The sequence below is a fragment of the Chamaea fasciata genome, unplaced genomic scaffold (genome assembly GCF_029207755.1).
Source record: "Chamaea fasciata isolate MVZ Bird 193981 ecotype frontalis unplaced genomic scaffold, bChaFas1.0.hap1 SCAF_2, whole genome shotgun sequence".
Lineage (NCBI taxonomy): Eukaryota > Metazoa > Chordata > Aves > Passeriformes > Sylviidae > Chamaea > Chamaea fasciata.
In genome coordinates this window covers 109,395,010-109,415,644 of record NW_027094087.1, presented here as the reverse complement: position 1 = coordinate 109,415,644, position 20,635 = coordinate 109,395,010, and the positions used below count along the sequence as shown (strand labels likewise).

The following is a 20,635-nucleotide window of genomic DNA, read 5'->3' as shown; positions in this document are numbered from 1 at the left end:
TGAGGAACCAAGCCTGACTTCACAAGGTTTAATTAGGTTGTTACAGCCAAACTTGGTTCCCCTGATGAACAATCCCAGGTGGTTTCTTCCTCCTCTGTCCCACTCTGCTCTGCTGGCATCTGATACTTGCACTGTGGGGCACAGGCCATTTCAGGTTCTTTCAGCTACAGCCCTGAGCCTGGCTACCATCTGTCACCACATTGATGTGTGCCACACTAGAGTCACCTGCTTCCAGAGCTGCACATGAATGAGACTGCTGGGGCTACAGAGCTCATAAACCAGGAGTGACGCTTCACAAATGAGTAGACTGTGCAGTTCAACTTTTTTATTTTAATAAAATCAAGAATATGCACAGCACATGCAGTGCTAGCATCTAAACTAATACAATAAGCAATTCTAAACCTACAGTGACTTGAAGTTCAATTTTCACATTCAGCAAGTTTAAATCCATTCTTGCATATTGGTTTGAATCCTTGTATCTGAACTGAAAATATTGCTGGCTGATAAAACTTGCTAAAATGCACAAGTCACTGATTATGCCAATACAACAAAGATAACCACATGTTTGAGGATTGCAATGTGCCAGACATTCACTGAAAAAAAAAAACCACACAACTAAACAAAACTCACGCAACAAACATCTGAGAATCTGGACACTTCACATCAGTGTTTAGAAGTGTTTCATAAATATCTTAAGACAAGTGTATCAAAACCTTGGCATGTTTAATTTTAAGTTGCCAATTTTTGTTTTACTATCAGAAAGTTATGGCTATACTGCCAATGCCGGGTCTGCTTAATTTGACTTAAGAGTTTAATATGACTTAAACATTAAAAGCTCACACTACCCCGAAATATATAATTTCACGCATACGGTGACATTCAACATTCAAGTGCCAGTGTTTTTGTACTGTCTTTTGGTCAAGTTTCTTTAAACTTTCAAAGAATCACTTTTAGGCTTACAAAAATAAATATTTGTCAAAAATGTTCAATAAATATTACACAAAACTAGCAGCAAAAAGTATCTAGAAATCTGTCGTGTGCAAATAGTTTTCTTCCCAGCTATCATTCCCATGGTCCCAAATAAGTTTTAGAATCTATTTCCTTCTCCTTAAACAAGCTGCGTTCAATCTCCAAGAGACAAAATAAGATTGGAAGTTAAGGACACGCACACAAGACATATATAAAATTCTCTGAATGTGCAATAAAAGAAGTATTTTGTAAAAAGTTATGGGCAAAATGTACAAGGGCCTAAACCTAGACTTGAAATAGCACCATAACAAATGACCTCAATACTGTCAAGTGCACCTACTTAATAAAAGTTTTAGAACAAGGCACAATACACTTGAAAAAATCTATTGCACTTTAGGAGATTTTTGCCATTTTCCTATGCCACTGTAGATTAGTTCTTAAATGCTCTGGCCGTAAAGCTAGCACAGAAATTCCAAGTGGCAGAGGCAATTTTCTGGTGGACAATACTTATCTTTGGCCAGATTTAGCATAACAGACTATAAATACAATGGAAACCTATGCAACTAAAACTGACTAAAACTGCACTTTAATAGCAGAATTGAAACCTTGTGCAGTTTATGTACATTTCCAACCTCTGTGATCTCAGGTTTGTTTGTTACTCTTCTGGAGCCATTTTACAAAGTCTACAGTAAGCCAGTTTAACATCTCCACGCAGCTTGAACAGAGTAATGTGAATCTGCATTAAAATAAAGCCTGCTGCATAATTCTTCCTGTTCATACCCTCTTGACCAAAAAACATCAACACTAGCATGCGTTATTAGACCAAAAATTCAGTCAGGCCCTTAAGGAGGACCAATCACTGCCATGGTCAGCCATTCTACCATTTCAATTTCATATGGCAGGCATTTTTAAAAAGTCTAAATAGATGAATTCTCCTAAAAACTATTTCAAGTTATCAGACCTTTAAACGTTCCCTGTAATGTTCTGCCCACATTTGGCTAGCTCACATTAATGATCTGCCTAAATATTGAAAAAGGAATTGCTGTATTTACTTGCATTAACTTCAAAAACAGTGCTTTTAATGTATGCATGTATCCATACATCATCTCATCATGACTGGAATGGCTTATTAAAGGCTATCAGGTTCTAAGTACCTATCCAGGATAGAGTGAGCAAATCAGAACTTTAACTTAGTACAGTTTTGCCACATTAGAAACTAATTGCATTGATATGCTTCAAGATGTTTTATTTTTCAAATCTGCAGATACCAAAAGCCCTAATGCAGGCTACCGCATAAGTTTTTCTTTGTAATATTATGGATGAATCAGTGATTCCTGTTTAAGTTGTATCACACCTGTGTGCCAAGGTTTGATTTTAGCCCAAGTTCAGTAATTTTTATTTTGTCAAAACAATTGATATCTTGAGCATTACTGAGCCAACAGGACATCAAAATAAAAGTTGTCTAAAGTTAAAGGCACAGTACATTAACAAACAAATGATCCTCAGTCACAAAATTATAAATGCAGTTTCTGGGTAGGGATGGGTGGGAGGGGAGTTAATCCTGACTACAGCAATAAGAGTCTTCAAAACCACCTTCGAGATAGGGCTACTTGTTCCTTTATTTCCATCTTGTGACCTTGAGCTCCCTTAAAAAAAATTTCAGTGGAGAATCACAGCTGGTAATGTACTGCGAGTTCTTGAAGCTACACAAGGTATAGTCTGGCTAAGTTACATGTGGTTTCCATATTAGCTTGTTTGGTGGGGTATCTGCTGCAAGCAGATCAGTTGCCCCACCAGTCCACCCCCTGGGAGTTATAGTTTCCTCCATATCCATCACTGTTGTAGAAGCCTCCATAACCACCACCTATGAAAGGCAAGAGAAAGTGATGCTTAATTAACTCTAAAGATTTGCACCTTCACAACAAGAAAACAACCCAGGTATCTGTTGTCTATTAAAGACACCCCACCCAGCAGGACTGTCAAATGCACGAAATTAAACTCTAATACTGGAAAGGCAGGTAGCGTCAAACCATCAGCCAGGTAACCTGCACTGGCCTAGATCCAAGCAGGATGCTGAGACTGCAAGACAAGCACCAGACCATCTCTTATTCAAACATCACATCCAGTTTGACCCCAGCAAGCCTTTCAGGTGTGCCTGCCCAGCCCCTCTCACCTCCGAAGCCTCTGCTGCCGCTCCCGCCACTGCGGCTGCTGGTTGACCGGCTGCTGCTGGAGCTGCTGCTGCCGAAGCCGCTGCTCGTCCGGTAGTCCCTGGCCCCGAAGCCTCCGCTGAACCGACTGCTGCAGGGGGCAGGACACAAACACTGGAGTCAAACGGGGCATTTTAAGCACTGCACACACTGAGATTCACATATGCTGACTCTGTACCAACCACAGCTGGCCAACAGCCACTGCTGAGGTGAGTACACTTTATAATCATCCCAAGGCTACCTGGAAAGATTTGAGTCGGTGAAATCTCTGTCTCCACAAGACTTCCAACCCTATCTTATAGTGTTTAAACCATGCATTTATGACTCTCTCATGATGTACAAGATGAGTATTTTACAGGCATACAGCAAAACGGGAAATAAAAACTCACACCAAACCCAACATGGCTGGATCGTGTTAACTGCATTAAGTGTTCTCTCATCCTACCCCCGTAAGCCAGTAAACAAAAGTTTGTGCTACCGTGTTATAGGTTTCCATGGCAAAACTGTTTTACAAGTGACCTCACACCTGCATTCCTTCCTCTCTCCTTGTTTTGTCAGGAGGCATCACATTACTTTCTCCTGAACATTAGAACAGCTGCTTAAGGTCTATGTCTTGCACAGGCACTTTTGTGTTTTATAGCTGCTTTTACAATTCTAAAATGGTTTTTGATAACATCCTTCTATCTCAGCTGTATCTAGCTGCTTGCTTAAAAGAGAAGAGGTCTTATGTGTTAACTGCCTTATGAATAGAGAGAACAAAACCAGACAGACACTGTCCCATTTGCACACACCAAGCTCAGCTTATACTGCACTTACCATCTTCTAACTGTATTTTCTGAGTCTGAGAGCAAGTCACAGAACTGTCCCTCAATGGACTGAATACACACCTCCAGCCAAAGCTGTGCCTCTTACCTCTTGGATCGCCCACGGCTGCCTCCTCCTTTGTGATGCTGTTCATAGGCCATGTTCTCCAGCCAAGATGGTACTTCTTGCTTAGCCTCCACGAGGAGATCAAGCAAGTCCTTTGTAATGTTTATGTTCCTCTCATTGAAAAATGAAGTGGCAAGACCTGAAGTAGACAGTCAGTTTTAGCGACACACTATCCAAGTACACTACAGCACTTAAACCCATTCCATATTCCAGTTCCTTACAGACAGGCCTGAGAACACTGGAATTACTAAAAGAGAAAGCTGTTTGAGACCATTACTCCACTACAGCTAGTCACAAAATCATGTTTACTGACAAGACAGAGAAGACACCAGGCTGACACGTAGTAAAGCAAGAGAGCCTTTTGATGGCACTAAGAATATTATCCAAAGGAACTGGTAAATTTTCCACAGTGGCTTGACAGCAGTGACCAGCTTTTGGTCACAGAGGGCAGCTCACAGGCTTCTCTCAAGTACTTATTTGAAATTTATTACTCAGCCAATACAACTGCACCTGTCAACTTAGATATGAAATGCGGTCTGTGAAAACCCCAGGTCGTACTTACCAAGGTTTCCTACACGGCCTGTACGACCAATACGATGTACATACTCCTCAATGTCACTTGGCAAGTCGAAGTTTATGACATGCTTTACATTTGAGATATCCAGCCCTCTTGCTGCTACCTAGTGGGGTTAAAGGATTCAATCAAATCTTAGTAAGAACCCACATCCTAAGAAATAGGTTCACATGCCCAAGTTTTACAGATTTCACTTACTGCTGTGGCAACAAGAATGGGGCTCTTCCCAGAGCGGAACTGGTGCAGCGCTTCCTCTCTGTCCCTCTGGGAGCGATCCCCGTGGATACTTGTACAGGCATAGCCTTCGTGGTACAGGAAGTCCTCAAGAGCATCTGCCCCCTTTTTAGTTTCCACAAACACCAGAGTCAAGGAATCTTTACCTAAAAAAAGAAATTAAAGCCCAGGTCAGCAAAAGAAAAGCTGCACAGACAGACACAGACTCGATGACCTGCTAATAGGCAGATTCAATTCTCTGCCTGTTTCTGCATCACTGAGGACCTCCCTCCCCATTTATTATTAACAGACATGCTTACATCAACTTAATACTGGCATTTAGCCAGTACAACACATTCACTGCATGTCAACAGAATACCCTTTCATTCACCTAATCAATAGAAATTCTTATTGCTTGAGTCATCAGATCTATCTACTCTGAATTTTGCCTCATTTGCTTATCTGCAGGTGTTCTTTACCTGTGGCATTTAGCAGGTCAAGCAGGAATGATCGTTTGTCTGGCTCTTCCACCCATACTACTTTCTGTGTGATGTTCTCAGATGTAGAACCTACTCTGCCAACAGCCAAGAAAATATATTCATCAAGGAAGTCACGAGCAAGCATCTAAAAAGGGGAGGAAAAAAAATCACAATCAAATAGTACTTTTCCCTCCTTCCAAAGATTAAATTTCTTTGGCCTTATGAGCTTTTCAAGCATTTAAACTCTTGTTAAGTACCTGGATTTCCTTGGGGAAAGTAGCACTGAACATCATGGTGTGACGAACCCCCTTTGGTGGCATAGTATCCTGTTCAACAATTCGACGAATTTGAGGTTCAAACCCCATATCAAGCATTCTGTCAGCTTCATCAAGGACTAGGTACCTAAACAGCAGAAAAAAACCATCCTCAGAACATTTTTCTGTAAGCTGTGCTCTGGTGTCTGCACTGGCTTACAAGTTCTCAACTAGACGTTTAGACAGTCCAAAAGCTGCTGAGGTCCTTAACTGTACCCTGCTTTTAGTCATTTGTACACAGACAAGCAATACTTTACTTACTTGCAGAAATCCAGTCCAATCTTTCCCCTCTCCATCATATCAACCAGTCGTCCTGGAGTTGCTACAAGCAAGTGACATCCACGTTCTAAGTCACGGATCTGCTGGCCAATGTCTGCACCACCATATACAACACAGGGGCGAACTCTGGAGCGGTATGCAAACTGTAAAACAAAGTAAGTTAGCTCCAATAAAAATTCTCTTTGAGCTATGTTGTAGTAATAAACTGTTAGATATACCTTTCTGGCTTCCTCATAGATCTGCACAGCTAGTTCTCTAGTGGGAGCCAAGACCAGTGAGATTGGATATTGCTTACGGCGCCCATACCTCCCATTTTCCTGAAGAAAAAAACAATTTTGGCATGAGCATCATAAACATGAAAGGAAAGAAAGAAGCTACCACAGGCAATATTTAAGACAGGTCACCAAGTTTAAGAAAGACAAAGCATAACTGACAGTCAATTTGAGCACTGCCTCTGAAGAGGCCAAGGTTCAGCTGTGGTTTACTACAGCCACAGCTGCACAATTCTGGTCTCTACAACAAGCACTTCGATCCTGAACTTCAGCAGCAGAGAACTAACAGCCACAGAACCAGTTACTTCCCATTCTGAAATTACTACAACACAGAAGTGTGACCAAGTTGCTTTTTGTAGCAATGGAAGTATCTTTTAACCTTATGGAACAACAAAACCACTCATTAAAAAAAAAAAAAACTTAGGACCGCTACACATACAACTCCTCAGGAGGAAAAAAAGTAATCCACAGCTGGAATATTTTAAGGGGAACACCTGCAGTCTTCTTGACGTTGAGATGCTTGCCTATCATACCCACAATGAGAACAACATTTAAGACCAGTTGTTGTGTGCTGTAGCACACATCAGCTCATGTGGGGAGGGAAAAAACCCCAAACATGACATTGGTCATCACTCTTCCAGGACTGGGTACTTGAATACTTGCCTTCATTGCTCTCAAGGCATCACCAGGGCCATCTGCATATATCTGGCTCAGTATTGGTAGAAGAAATGCAGCTGTCTTCCCAGACCCTAGTAGAATACAAGTCAATATTATCGAGAGTTACTATCAACTACAGCACTAATCCTGTATCAGTAGCACATTCCCAGTAACACCTCCATTGGAATATGGCTGCTACTTGTGGCACTGGAGCACCCTCAGCACCCCAAAACCCTGAAGCAGACGTGGTTTAAGACATGAACGTGTCTCAGGACAAACACAGTAAATCCAGTCAAGTCACATCTAAAGCAGATGCAAGACTAAAGCTAATTAGCTTCCAACACACAATTATTTCAGTACACTCTGCACAGGAGGTTCTACCTCTTATCTGCAGTAATACAAGATCCCACTTCTACTGAGAGTAAGCAGCAAAGAGTTATTAACTTACCTGTCTGAGCACAGGCCATTAAGTCTCTCTTTTCTTTAATAATAGGTATTGCATGTTTCTGGACTGGAGTAGGACGGGTGTAGCGTGTGAGTTCAATGTTTCCCATTATAATTTCTCCCATGTCAACATCACTGAACTGTGAGATATTTAAAAGGAGTAAGATCAGAATCCTTCTCTTCAACCACCACATAACACAACATTCAGTTTAACAAGTTATTTATAAGGTAGCTCTTGTTTCAGCCCTTCATACAGAACTTGCCTATAAAGTTTAGAGAGCCACACAGGTAGTTAGTTCAGTTTTTTAAGCAATTCTTAAAAGGCCAGCCAAGCCTGAAGCACAGACTGCATTAGCACATACACTGTGCATAGTCTAACACTGCCTATGCCTTAGCAGTTGCTCCCAAATCAGCACCTTTAAAGCACTTCCACTTCTTCACAGGTTCACTGTTTAAAAAGTAAGCTATGAATGTTAACTGAAAAAGCTTAAAAAAATTTTCTTCCCTTAGTTCAGCATATGCAACCTTCTTCTGCAAAACAGCTTAGCTGTAGGAAGGGAAGACAATGTTTCCTTTCCTCCCTAAACTCCAGACATCAACATCAAGGTACCCATGCAAACTATAAGATATATTAGCAAAACAGACTTTTAAATAATCTTACACTTTCAATATGTGGAGGACAGTTGCTGCCTGTTGCTTCAACAGGAATATCATCATATTTCTCAAAGTTAATGCCAGTATTGCTTCCTGAAAAGAGCTCCCTAAAAACAGAAGAGTAAAGTATTTTTACTTCCTGGAATTCTCAAATGACCCTCCCCCATGAATGGGTACTACTCCAGGACTTACTGCTCCAGGCGTTCACTCGGGGGGAGAGGCTTGGACCAGTCATCCTCATCCGATTTGTCACACCAGCGGCTGTTCCCGCCACCACGGTCAAATCTGCCGAAGCCACTCCGGTCGTAGTCCCCTCCTCTGCCACGCTCTTCATATCTAAACACAGCATGAGAATCAGACCACCCTTCCCAGGCAACAGGGGGGTACTGACATGCAGAATCAAAGCACTGTATGCTCTGTGCATTACATACACAGCTGTGGAACAATTCAAAATCATCAGGTCATCTACACTTGCTTCTTGATCTAAGAACAGAAATTAGTCCTGGCCATCAGACCAGGTCACAGTTTTCTCTGTCAGACAGGAAAGTTTGTAATGATTTCAGAGCTCAGCTTAGCCCAGTGAACTTCCTATCATCAGTTTTATCTGATTACACATAAAAAATGTGAACAGCCATCTGCCAGTGGAGCTGCAATCCAAGTTGCTCAGTCTTTGCCATTTCTTTGAAGGAAGCTCTGTTTAAACCTCCTAAGCAGCATTATTTTGTATTCCCCCCACCCCTTCATCTGCCTCATTCTACACAGGTCTCCCATGTCCAGACAAAACCCTCCAGTGCTGCAATTTGTTCCTTTATTCCCCCACCGCACATGTGACCAAATACCTCCAATTATGTCACATAATTATTTCATAAAGAGGGAGCTCACCTGTATTACTGACTTGGAAAGAAGGCGGAAGAAATCCTTACCTCAACTGTTTAGCTTTAGGCCTGGTAAATCATGTTTGAGAAAATTCTGGATACAGGACTAGGTCAGCTTTACTAAGTAGTCGGTAAAGGTCACTCTCACCACACTTGTGCATACAACGCATGATGTGTGTAAGACTGATCAAGTAAGGCAGAGAACCTGCAAGAGTCTCACCCAGTTTTATTAACTACACTTTTTAAACAAAGAAAAAAAATTGAAAAAAAAAAATCCATAGTGATGTATTGTGTGTGCTCCCAACAGCTCTTCACGGTTCTCCTGGAAGTAGCCACCCAACTAGCACTTCCCTGGTGAATGCTGAAGTCAGCCAGTCACTACAGCTGCAGCGAGTGGCTGGTGCCAGACTACAGGGCACATTTTTCAACACATGCAAGTGGCCCATCCTCAAAACCATGTAGCTTTAAAGGCCAGGTTCTCTCCCTCTCTCCTCCCTCCCAGGCTCCTCCTACCTCATGCTGTTCCTTCACACCTGGAACTCTAATTTTAACATCAAGATGAGAGCTGCAGTGCTAGAGCTAGAGCTGAGGCAGACTCCATGTGCAGTACTTGCCTCCCTCCCCGGGATCCAGTGCCGCGGTCGAAGAAGCTGGATTTGGCGTCGCGGTCGGAGCGCGCCCCGAAGCTGCTGTAGGCATCCTTGTCCCGCCGGGAGCTCCAGCCGCCGCTGTCGAAACCTGCCGCACAAAGGGGTGTCAGCCACCACTGCACAATCCAGCCTTTTACAGGAAAACATCATTGTGTCCAGGAAATCTGCACTGAAAGGTCCGTGGGCCTGAACCCCCTCATGAATGGAAGATGCATTAGAGTGCATTAAGACTTGCTCAAAAAGGGACTGGGCATTTCTCACCACCCATCAGAACTGAAATTTCTGCCTGCATGTACAAGCACATTGTTTTTTTAAAAAACATGCACTTGCCTTAGTACAAGTATTTCAGCCGCCTACCCTGGAAAGATAGGTATCAGAAGAAACTTTAAGATGCTAAATCTTGTCAAGCCTCATCTATGTCATCTCTCCAACACATCCTTGACCACACATTAAATTTCTGGAGGTTAACGAGGCCTTTCAGAGATCAATAAATGGTATCCAAAATACAAAGAGAAGTTAGAATGTTATATCATTCTGCAAGTACACAAAGCAACTGATCTGCACAGACTAAAAGTAACAGCACCATACACTAAGAAGGTATATGGAGCCCTTCACAAAAAATTAATCACACTCAATTTTTCCACAGCACTTTTACTCCTGCCTACAGTACCTGCCTATTTAGGTATGTTAACGCAAAGTATACAAAGTATCTTAGCTTAGCTTAGCAGAGTAAAAAAAACCTCACTTTTATTCTGCTACCAGGGCCTGTGAGGTAGCACAAACGCGAAGCTTTAAACACTGCTCTGATACTGGACTGAGAAATTATAAATTCACTTTCAGAGTCCCAACCTGCCCAAGTTTGTATAACATTGTTAATCTCAGCATGGGAATCCAGCAGAGAATAAGTCAAATAACAGAACAGATAAACAAATAATGTCACTCTTATGAGCAAGCTTTGCCAGCTCCACAGCACAAAACCAGTCCAGACCTATTCATGAGACAATAAAAGCAACCACAGAACAAACTCATTCCAAAGAAAGGGGCTGTTCTAGGCTCAGTCTCTCTGAAAAGGCTTTGCTACCAGAATTACCCTACCTTTTTGGATGTTCTGTAAAGAGTGCCATTCACACTGCCTCTGATTTTTTATATAAGATATTCTAGTACACAGAACCCAGAAACGTACTGGGCACAAGGGAACTTTAAAATCTACTGTGGTAACTGTAACTCTTTTGCCTGGAAAACTGAAACAGAAAGCAAAAATAACCTATCCATGAAGTTGTTTAGCACACAAGATCATGGAATGAGCTTCAAGACCTCCAAACTGCTTTAAGAAGCAACATCAGTCCTTAAAGATAGTAACTCCAAGAAAATTGTTTTGGCTTGTTTAGAAGACAGTTTAATACAGATTTTACTACGAGTAACTTTCAGGCCACACTACAACTATTGGGATATGTCACCCTGCCAAGTGATCCAACAGCAGTGGTACTGACAGAGCAATCTTCAGAGACACAGATGTAGTTCTCAACAGTGAAAGAACTGACCTGACACTGTACTTAAGATATTCTACCAAGCCTGAGCATTTTAAAGAGTCAGAATTTTATACTCCCAATAGCCTACAAAGCAACCTCACTCACCTAGCTCATTACAGCACTCATTTCTGAAGCTGGCACCTTGCCATCATTTTAAGGTACCAGCTTAACTTCTGCAGCAACTTCTACACCAAAGGCAGGTGTAGACATCCTGCTTCACCAATTCACCTTTCAGCCTGTCACTCCTGCTCTGACTTTATTTGTGGATCAGCACAGAACCAAAGGTCCAGGCCATACAAGTCAATTCCAAGTAAATGACAGGCATAATAGTCAGAATTTCAGACATCAAACGGAAAGTTAAAACCAGAAATGCCCTGAGAAAACCCGTAACAGACCAGAGATCAACTTCTCTAAAGTGAAGAGAATTATTACAATGCTGTGCAAAGACTCCCAGGAAACCTCTTAAAATGTCAAGGCTTTTGGTTTTTTGGAAATAAAAACCTGTAGAGATTGTATCCAGCACATCTTCCTCAATGCAGGGATAAGAATTCACTAAATTAATCACCCTCCCGAGCAGTTCTTTACTCCTTACACCTATGAACAGCATTACAGCCGTCAATGCGTCTCCCTCAACCAGCACTTTAATTCACATTTTGTAACACTAACACAAATCACTGCCAGCTCATTGAAAACCTGCCACAAGCAGCAGCAATAATCATTTTTTTTTAAAGATGTGAGAAACAGAATTATAGATTCCTTTAGGGTGGATAAGACCTTTAAGGTGAGTTCTTAACATTTACTTTTTGATCTACTATAGATCAAATTACAGTTTAAACATCCAGAAGATGATTCCAGGGAGTTTAAGAAGAAACTTATATGACAACAAGCTATAGTATTACCAAGCTGAGTTCATGGAAGCAAGACACTCAGGCCAGGCAGCCCTGCATACCCAGCTCCCACAGCTGAGAAACAGAACTGCCATTAAGTTATGTAAGGACATTATTTTTATGAAGGTTGTTATTTCCTGTACTGCCCTACTCCCCATTTACAAAGCAAATAGATCAATATTAGTGGGATAGATCTGCAGGTAAATGGAAGACTTTTTTAATCAGTCTGGTTACTACACTTGTAATGCTGCATCAAGAGTTTGTTGCATGGTTAAACACCACCATGCACGGTTGCTTCTTCATGTCTAAGCTTCGAAAAATCTGTCATTAAAAACTGCAAGGAGCAGACAAAATTCAGAACAGTTTCAATGGAGCCAAAGAAATCACTGAGTTACATGAACAGAAGCAAACGTAACAAACAAACTTTAACAGAAGTACAACTGTAGAACAGACTTCAAATCATTCTACAAGGTAAGACAGCTCAGCTTTACCAGCCCAAACTCACACCCTGAACTGGAACTTTTCCATTCAGCAGTTATGAACCTTGACCCAGGGAACCAGGAAGAGGCCAGTGGTACAGCACCCAGCCAGGTTTAAAGGCAATTTCTGAACATTAGGTTTACCAAGGGAAGTTGGCAGCACTGACTGAACAAGCCACACGTCAGATTATGGTCTCATGACCTATCTACCTTTTTGGAAGGTAAAGTTTAAGTCCTCAGAAAAGCCTCATGTAATCACACCCACACTGCCATGTCTGAACTCTGGTTCTGCACACAAGAAAGTACAACCCCAGTCCTACACATAATAGGTCATGATAGAACTCAAGGTTACTGCATCTTTTACCCACAAAACCTAGTACTAAACATCACGCAAGAAATCCATCAACAGCAAATGTTCACAACCACCTTGGTTGTGGAAAAGCAGTATCCTGCTTTTGAAAAACCCGCACATTCCTCAGATTTGGCAAGTCTGTTTCTTTCAAGACTGCTCATGTTAGACGCCAGTGTGACTGGGAACAAAAGCACTGAACTGGCTGCCAACCAGTCCCTCTCCTTTTCCTGAAACACTCAGCTCTGCTAACACACTGTTCATCACTTGCTGCTTCAGGCCATACTTCTTTTACATAACAAAAACAAACCAAACAAAAATTAATAAAAAACAAACCAAACAAACACAAACAAACAAAACCCCCCAAACAAAGAACAAAACCCAAACCTTGAACACCCAGAAAACCTACAAGCCTGGACACATAGGAAGGCAAGCCAAAAACAGATTTATCTTTCTTCAAATGGCTTATGACTGGAATGGAGCATTTCCCACCTAGTCAGATTTAAAGTGACATAGCTCCAGAAGGACTGTGAGACATATTACCAGTTAAGTATTGTCCTCCCACCCACTCATAATGGAAGCCATCCTCTTGCAGTATTGAAGCATCCGTGAAAATTTACTGCTTTAGAAACATATGAGATCCAAGTCCTCCCGTGCCACAAGACCTCAATTCTTTACTTGCAGCACTGCAGGAAGTGTTTCAGCTGCCGCATTCTGGTATATTTCAACAGGTGTTAAGAGAAAAAGTTTCTCTCAAATCCACCCAAGTCACCAGACATGACAACATGTGCTGCAGCACCTATCCCCGTGGGATCTTCCACGGAAAGGTCACAATTTATTTCACTGAAGTGTTCCAAGAAACTTTACTTCTGCATTATGTTCTGTTTAGAGATTGAAATGGAAGATGGCAAAGCTATTTCCTGGCATAAACCCCTGTGTAAACACGTGACCAAAATAGGTCATGTACTTCATGTTTGCTTCACCAACAGCCTGCATTTCCTTCTGCAAGTTCTCCCAGGGGCTTCCATGAAAACTGCAGGAAGCTGAACACGGACAACATCTCTTTGTATAAAATATGCGTTTACAGAGTGAAACTGGGCTGTTTGCTCATATTAAACAAACGATTGCTCCAAATTCCACAACACAGTCACTAGCAGAAAAACTAGTACCCACAAAATCCATTCAGACCAACACTCAAGATTACACAGCAAGTTAAGATGGGAGATTCCATCTTGCTTCAGTCACAGCTAATTGTTACACAAACACAGAAGATATTTTGCCAATCAGATAATGAACTTGAGCTTAGGAACTAAGTTGGTGAAATGATCTAGAAGAGCACACTAACAGCAGAAGATAAAGCTGCCATATTTTGCACAGGACAGTCTGTGTAATTGCTCTCAGCAGTACTGGCAGAGCTCTGCAGTCTGCTCCTGGAGATGGAAGGAGCAGTTAAATGTTGCCACTGTTGCTGATACATACCCTGTTTTGAAGCTTCCCTGTTCCGCAGGTGAGGAGGAATGTATCGGCCTTCTGAAAGACGAAACAAAGGCAGTGTTACAGCCCCGTGGGGCCAGCACATCTTGTCAACAACAGCTTCTGCTTTGTAAAAACATTTGAAACAAGAACCCTTTAATACAGCCTTTGGTAGCATGCTCCCAGTTGAAGTTTAAAGTTCTTGCATGCCCATTTATGCTCCTCTGACCCAATCACACACCCATTTTTGGGTGTTACAGTGTCTACAACAAAAGCCTGTCTTCCTAGAACCCATTAAGGCTTAAGCTGGTGCCAGATACTTGAGCAGCTCAAGATATTTACTGTGACATTCAAGTACTGGCATTCTCAGTATTACTACCAGTATTTTTCCTTTCCCTTAAATTTACCCATCCCCGTCCATTCAGCTCAGATCAAACCAGAAGCCACACCTAATTGCCTCTGAACAGCATTCCTGCTTACAATCCAGAAACATCTGTCTGTAAAGCAACATGAATGAGAACATGCCAGCCACAAGTTGAAGGTGAATTCCTTGAAGATTCCCCCCTTCTTAACATACTTAAGCCTTGCATATCAATATCTTAATTTAATCATAACTTTCTATTCAATGAATTGAAATCAGCAGAGTTAACATTCTCACTCTACCTGGAAGACAAATCACCCCATTATTACAATCAGCGGCTTCAGATGAGGCAAATGAAAATCTGGGACAGAACTGGAACACTGAATTCTCTTAAGCTAATTAAGTGCTTCAGAAACGTGCACATATACTGTACCACCACAAAATTAAGTGGTTCCATCTAAAACACACAGTGTTTTCAACGCAAGCTTAACTGGCTACCTCCTATTTCCTCATCAGCCTCTGTAAACTTTGGCTATATAAACTGCTTTTCACAGCTGCAAACCCCCAACTTCTAAAACTGTGTTCGTAAGCTTGAGAATTATGTGTACTTACTGCTTGTAGAGCTTCCTTCACTCTGAGAGTCTGAGGAATTCAAGTCTAGACCAGAAAACTAGAAGAAATAAGACAAGTATCAACATGTTTTACCATTAATTTATGCTAAAATACAAAACAACTTTTTCACTTATCAGAAGGAAGCTACTGCAATTTTTTTTTAATCACACCAAATGAGGTCTCCTATTATTACACTGCCTCATCTTTAATGTTTTAATGCCCACCAATAACACACACCCACACGGGCAGCAAGGACAGCAGAGTTTCTCACACGCACCAAATCACTACCAGACTTCTGCTTCACGCTACAGGCAGGCTAAAGAGGCATTTTTAACAGACTGAATTTCAGTGCACCCAAATGCATTCGGATTTGGGTCAGTGACAGTTTCTTTTTTTTTTTGCTAAGAAACTCCAGCACAAGCAATGCCAATTCAGCTGGGCACTTTACTCACAGAGACTCGAGACACTTTTTAACTGCAGTAACACTAAGACATTACAGTCTTCACGTCTGAAGTACCTAGTGCTCACAAAACATTAGGTGATGTTTGCCAACATCTTCAGCAAACACGACTTTTTGGGTTGCTTTTCCAAAAACGTTTATAGCCTTCAGTCTCCCAGTAAAGTTTTCCAAAAAATGTACAGTTCACGCAGTGCTGGTGAGCTGCTCAGAGGTTTTAAGTCAAATATGGACTCATTTCAGCAGAAGGCAGTGGGAAACGATAAAGTTTAAGAACCATGTTATTACAGTTGCTTGCCTGCATGGCAGGATTACAAACTTGTATCAGAAAAATAAGGCATGTTAAAATACAAATAAATTTTTAGGTAACGTATTGCACAGAAGCGTTTTCCAACATCAGCTGAACTAATCCAAAGCAAAGACTCCAATGCACTGTTCCTTTCTGGCGCTCAGCTGTGGGAGATGCCACCTTAAAACATTCAGTTCTTTAAGAATTCTCCCACGGCCCACGGCCGACCTCGTAACATCCTCTTTAAAGCTACCACTTAAAATGTCCTCTTTCTAGTCGATCGAAGCATCAACGCAGAGCTTAAGAACGGTTCTTATTTTTAACAGCAAACAAAAACAAAGTCTCTCCACTAGGTCAAGGCGGCTCTCCACAATCGACAGGAAGCGAAGGAGATGAATCTTCTCGCGGCAGATTCCCAGGGTGGGGGGCAACACTTCCCAGGCGCTGCCTCGGGCACCGGTGGCGCAGCCCCGGCGCCATCTCAGTGCGGCACTGCGGGCTGGATTCCCGGCGCAGCAGGAGCGGCTAATCCGGCTGCCGGCGCCCGTCACGTGTGGCGCGGGGGGGGAGCGGGGGAGAAGGGAGAGGGGAGGGAAGGACCGTCTCCATGACCTACTTCGGGAGCGGCCGAGGGCGAGCGCTGCCCGGCCACGGTCCCGCCGCACCAGATGGGGCTCTTCCTGCCCCCGCCGCCATCCCCCGAGGATTAGATAACCATCGATCCCGCCCAGCGCGGGGAGAGGGGGGAGCGGAGGGATGGAGGAATGAAAAGGAAGAAAGTAATAAAAAAAATGGTGCGGACCAACAAGAGTCCAGGCCCAACTGCGTCACCGAGGCCCGGCAGCACCGGAGCGCGAACAAAGGCGGCCGCCAGCGCCGCCTCCCCGGGGAAGGAGCGTCACACAAAGCGCCGTGTCGTGTGTGTGTGTGTGTCCCCTTCCCCCGCCCCGCACAATGGCGGTCATTGACCGCCCCTTCCTCCTCCTCCTTCCCCCCCACGCTGCAGTTCCCGCTGCCGCCGCCGGGGGCCGCCGCCGCTCCCGGCGCTCCCACACAAAGCGGGTCCGAGCGCGGCGCGGGGGCCACGGAGCCCGAGCGGGACCGGGGCCGGGCCGGGCGGCACCGGCGGCCCCGCACCCCGGCAACACCGCCCGGGCCGCGGGGACAACGCACCCCCGGGGGGGGGGGCCGGCGTGGCGCGGAGCCGCTGCACGGCGTTAACTGCGCAACGACCGAGTGCGCCACAACAGGCCGCGCTGGGGGGGGAGGTGGGGGATACCGCGGGGGAAATCGCGACACGGCCGCCAGGAAGCGAGGAGCGAAGCCCCACGCGAAGATTCCCGACCATCCCTGCTGCCCTCCCTGCCCTAAGAGCCTCCGCCGAGCGCCTCCTCCGGGTAACGGAGCGGCCTTTCCGCTTCTCGTCCCTCACCTGCTGGTCTAGACTGAGGGCATTTTCCACCGCCACATGACTCATAACGAGAGATCGGTCTCGGGCTCGTCCCGCTCCGCCTCGAGAAATGGGGATCTGCTGGGCCGGGAGGTCGCTGCCGTGGGCGTCACTGGTTCCGCCACGAATCGCTGCCCTGACTGAGCCCCCCCCGCCGCGGGCCCGGCCTTTATATAGGCCCCGCCCCCCGCGCGCCCGGCCGCGCGCGCTGACCTCAGCGCGCACGCGACTGCCTCTCCGCCCTCCCTCCCCGGGGCTATCGCGAGAACTCCGCGCAGCACAGTGGCCGGCGAGCGCAGCGTTCCCGGAGGTGTCGCGAGACTTCGGGGCGCCGGGCCCGCGCGGAGTCTCCGGCGGTACCGCGAGGTTTCCCCTCCCCCCGCTCCCGCCCGGCCCTGCTCGGGAGGAGAGCGGCGGCGAATTCTCGCGAGATCACGACACCCCCCAACCAACACACAGCCTGCGCCGCGCTGTCCTTTTGTTCGCCGCCCTCGCGAGAGCGCCCCGCGCGCGCGCGCGGCCGAGACGCCTCTTGAGGGAGGCGGGCCCTGGGTCACGTGGGCGGGCGCCGCCGCCATCTTGTCGCTCCCCCCTCGGCGGGCAGTGGCGCAGCTCGTAATGGCGGCGCGGCGGGGAGGAGGGGCTGCTGCCCCTGGAGCACACCGGCCTCGCTCCCCCGCCTGCCCCTAGCGCAGCCCAGACCTGCGGCTCTGCAGGGCTCACACCGTCCACTGTGCTTGCTGCCCAGCGGCGCTTGGCTGGGAGCCGCTCACCGCAGCTCACTGTGGGTTCCACTAGTCATTGCACATATTCATGAACTCTTTCTCCAAGACCTTTAGCCATCAAACATACTGACGTGCCGAAGGACTGCCCTTGTTTTCTCTGTAGTGTCAGTTTTGCCATCTATTTCTACATCCACAGATAGCCCCACCTTGATTTCATCAGGACTTTTAGCCTGTAAGCATCAGTCAAATAGTAAGCATTGAACTGTCTGTCATTAGAAAAAAAAAATTCAAATAACCCCATTCCCTTCTCTCGCAGCCTGCTGACACAGAGAATAGTAAAGCTGCTTCCTTGAATTTGGGTCAGTAAAAGTACTGATGAATGTGCTTAGGGGAGCCGGACGTGGCCGGGGCTGTGAAGTCACAGGGAAAAGAACACGGGGTTTGGCTGTCCTTGATCCACGCACAGCAGTTATTCCTCCATTTCCCTCCTCCTCAGGCTCCTGCCTCTCCCAAGAAGAAAACCACAAGGAAGATCCATTCTCCAGAAGGATGATTCACCATGGGATTTAAAAACAAGACTGAACTTTTCCGCAGTACTCGCTCATTAAACAGCCCATCTCTGCCTAGGTTTTTCCTTGCCCTTAAAATTGGAGCTCTAGAGTCTTTCCATTGGAGAAATTAGGCTCTACAAGATTTAAACATCCACAAACAAGTCCTTGAATGAGCAACACATGCCTCCTGACACACAAACCACTCAATTCTGTGATGCTCTGGTCTTAAACAAAACATTTACCAGTCCTCTGCTTTCACCTTCCATAATACTTCTCCAGCCGGCTACAGCTCCAGAGTTAAAGATTTATGCTTGTATTTCTTCCCCAGGTGCCCCTATTTGTATAATTTAAAAGCTCATAGGTTTCTTCATTGAGGCTGCCTGACAGTTAAAAGGAAAAAAGTTTCTGTGTTTTTTAAGAAGCTATTACTGCAATAGGCCCAAATTTTGGGTTTTTTGAAAGCAAGTTTCAAATTATACTTTTAATTCCTTTTCTTCCTACAACTTTGCAGACAACTCTAAATTCTAAATAATTCTGCAGTTCCTTTTATATCCTTGCAAGATCTGCAGTATTTTACAAACAAGGGCATTGTTTGTGATATTTCATATGCACCAGAAAATGACATTAATTAGTCCTTTGCAGTGCAAGTTTTAGAAGTGTCACAGCAACTTAAACCCTGATCCTGCAGTCAGGGAAGTCAGTTCTTGGGGAAGTTTTCCCTCCGAGTTGCCATTTGCACTAGGCAGGACTATTCTCAGTTTCACTTTTAATTCTCCCTCAGCTGACTCAGACACAATTCCCTGGAGGAAGCTGAGCAGCTCATGAGCACTTGAGTCAACACCAGAGTCCTCACAAGCCCTGCTCACTTTAAACTCAGGCAAGTTTTTTGCCAGTGGGCTCAACCAAAACTCCTCAAAACCTGACACTGCCGGGCGCTTGGACACTCAGTCCTTAAATCCCAGCAAATTGCCAAATCTGGTTTTCCTTCACCTGCAGAGCCCCATCTGGCAGGTGTTCTGAAAGGCTCCACCGATAGCCCCAAAGCAGCCAGAAATGCAGCTTTCCGAGTCTTGGGGAGGTTGCCTTAGGAAGCCAATATCACCCACTGTCACCAAGCCATGCGTGTGCTGTGAAGTCAGTGTGTTTATGAAGTTATATCTGACTTTTAGAGGGTTTTTACCCAATGCTGACAGACACTGACCTTGTGTACATGAGTTTCCTTATCCATTTTGGAACTATCAACAAGTCCTACACTACTGACCGTCTTAACAAGCAGGTTTCTCATTATGCACAACTATGGACTCACTTCTAAAGAAAGGAGGAGGTCTTTTACTAATGGTAAAGCAGGTCAGACATCCAGAGTGTGATAAAAGATTAATCCTACCATGGATGTAATTGTCAAGTTGCAGTAGTGAAGACTTGTTTCTTGTTCTACACAGCTGCCTATGAGCCTAAGAACCCGTACCATATTTTTGTGAGTCTTTCATACTGTAAGAGGGCAGGGCATTCAAAATATAAATTTAACGTTGTCCAGCCACAAATTAGCAAATTTCCAAATCTGTTTGGAAACAGTCGTTAGTCAAAAGTGAATATCTCTCATTAATATCAGAGATCTATCTTTAGCAGCATAATTTCCACATGCACCATCAGTTCCCAAATTTCTGTGGACATTTTTAGGCATCAAAAGGCAGAATCTTATTCAGTCTGTGGGGCAAAGCCACTGCACTGAAGCCAAGGCTTCCTCTCACTGTGCATGGACAGCATTTGACAGAATATTTACGAAATACTCCCTATGCTGCAACACTTTGTTCTATCACTGCCTTTGCTGAGTACGCCTATAGCCTCAGTCTTAGCACATAATGCCTTTAACTCATGTGAAGAATTAAAAGGCAATCTGATTAAGAGCTGCTCTGTCCTTTGGCCAGTGTGTTGCCACCCAAGCCTTGCTGGCTC

At 44.5% G+C, this 20,635-nt stretch overlaps 1 protein-coding gene across 1 annotated transcript; it reads right to left on the bottom strand.

Moving 5' to 3' along the window:
* Positions 1 to 310: 310 nt before the first annotated feature.
* On the bottom strand, positions 311 to 17,554 carry DDX3X (DEAD-box helicase 3 X-linked). Its single transcript, XM_066177039.1, has 17 exons — positions 17,389 to 17,554; positions 15,211 to 15,268; positions 14,244 to 14,294; positions 9,485 to 9,608; positions 8,188 to 8,331; positions 8,003 to 8,102; positions 7,346 to 7,481; positions 6,904 to 6,989; positions 6,187 to 6,285; positions 5,951 to 6,111; positions 5,633 to 5,777; positions 5,376 to 5,520; positions 4,882 to 5,063; positions 4,672 to 4,789; positions 4,092 to 4,248; positions 3,143 to 3,270; positions 311 to 2,833 (listed from the first exon to the last, which is right to left on the bottom strand). The coding sequence occupies exons 1-17, from the start codon at positions 17,431 to 17,433 to the stop codon at positions 2,751 to 2,753; spliced, it is 1,962 nt and encodes a 653-aa protein (XP_066033136.1). The 5' UTR covers positions 17,434 to 17,554; the 3' UTR covers positions 311 to 2,750.
* Between the last annotated feature and the right edge of the window lie 3,081 nt (positions 17,555 to 20,635).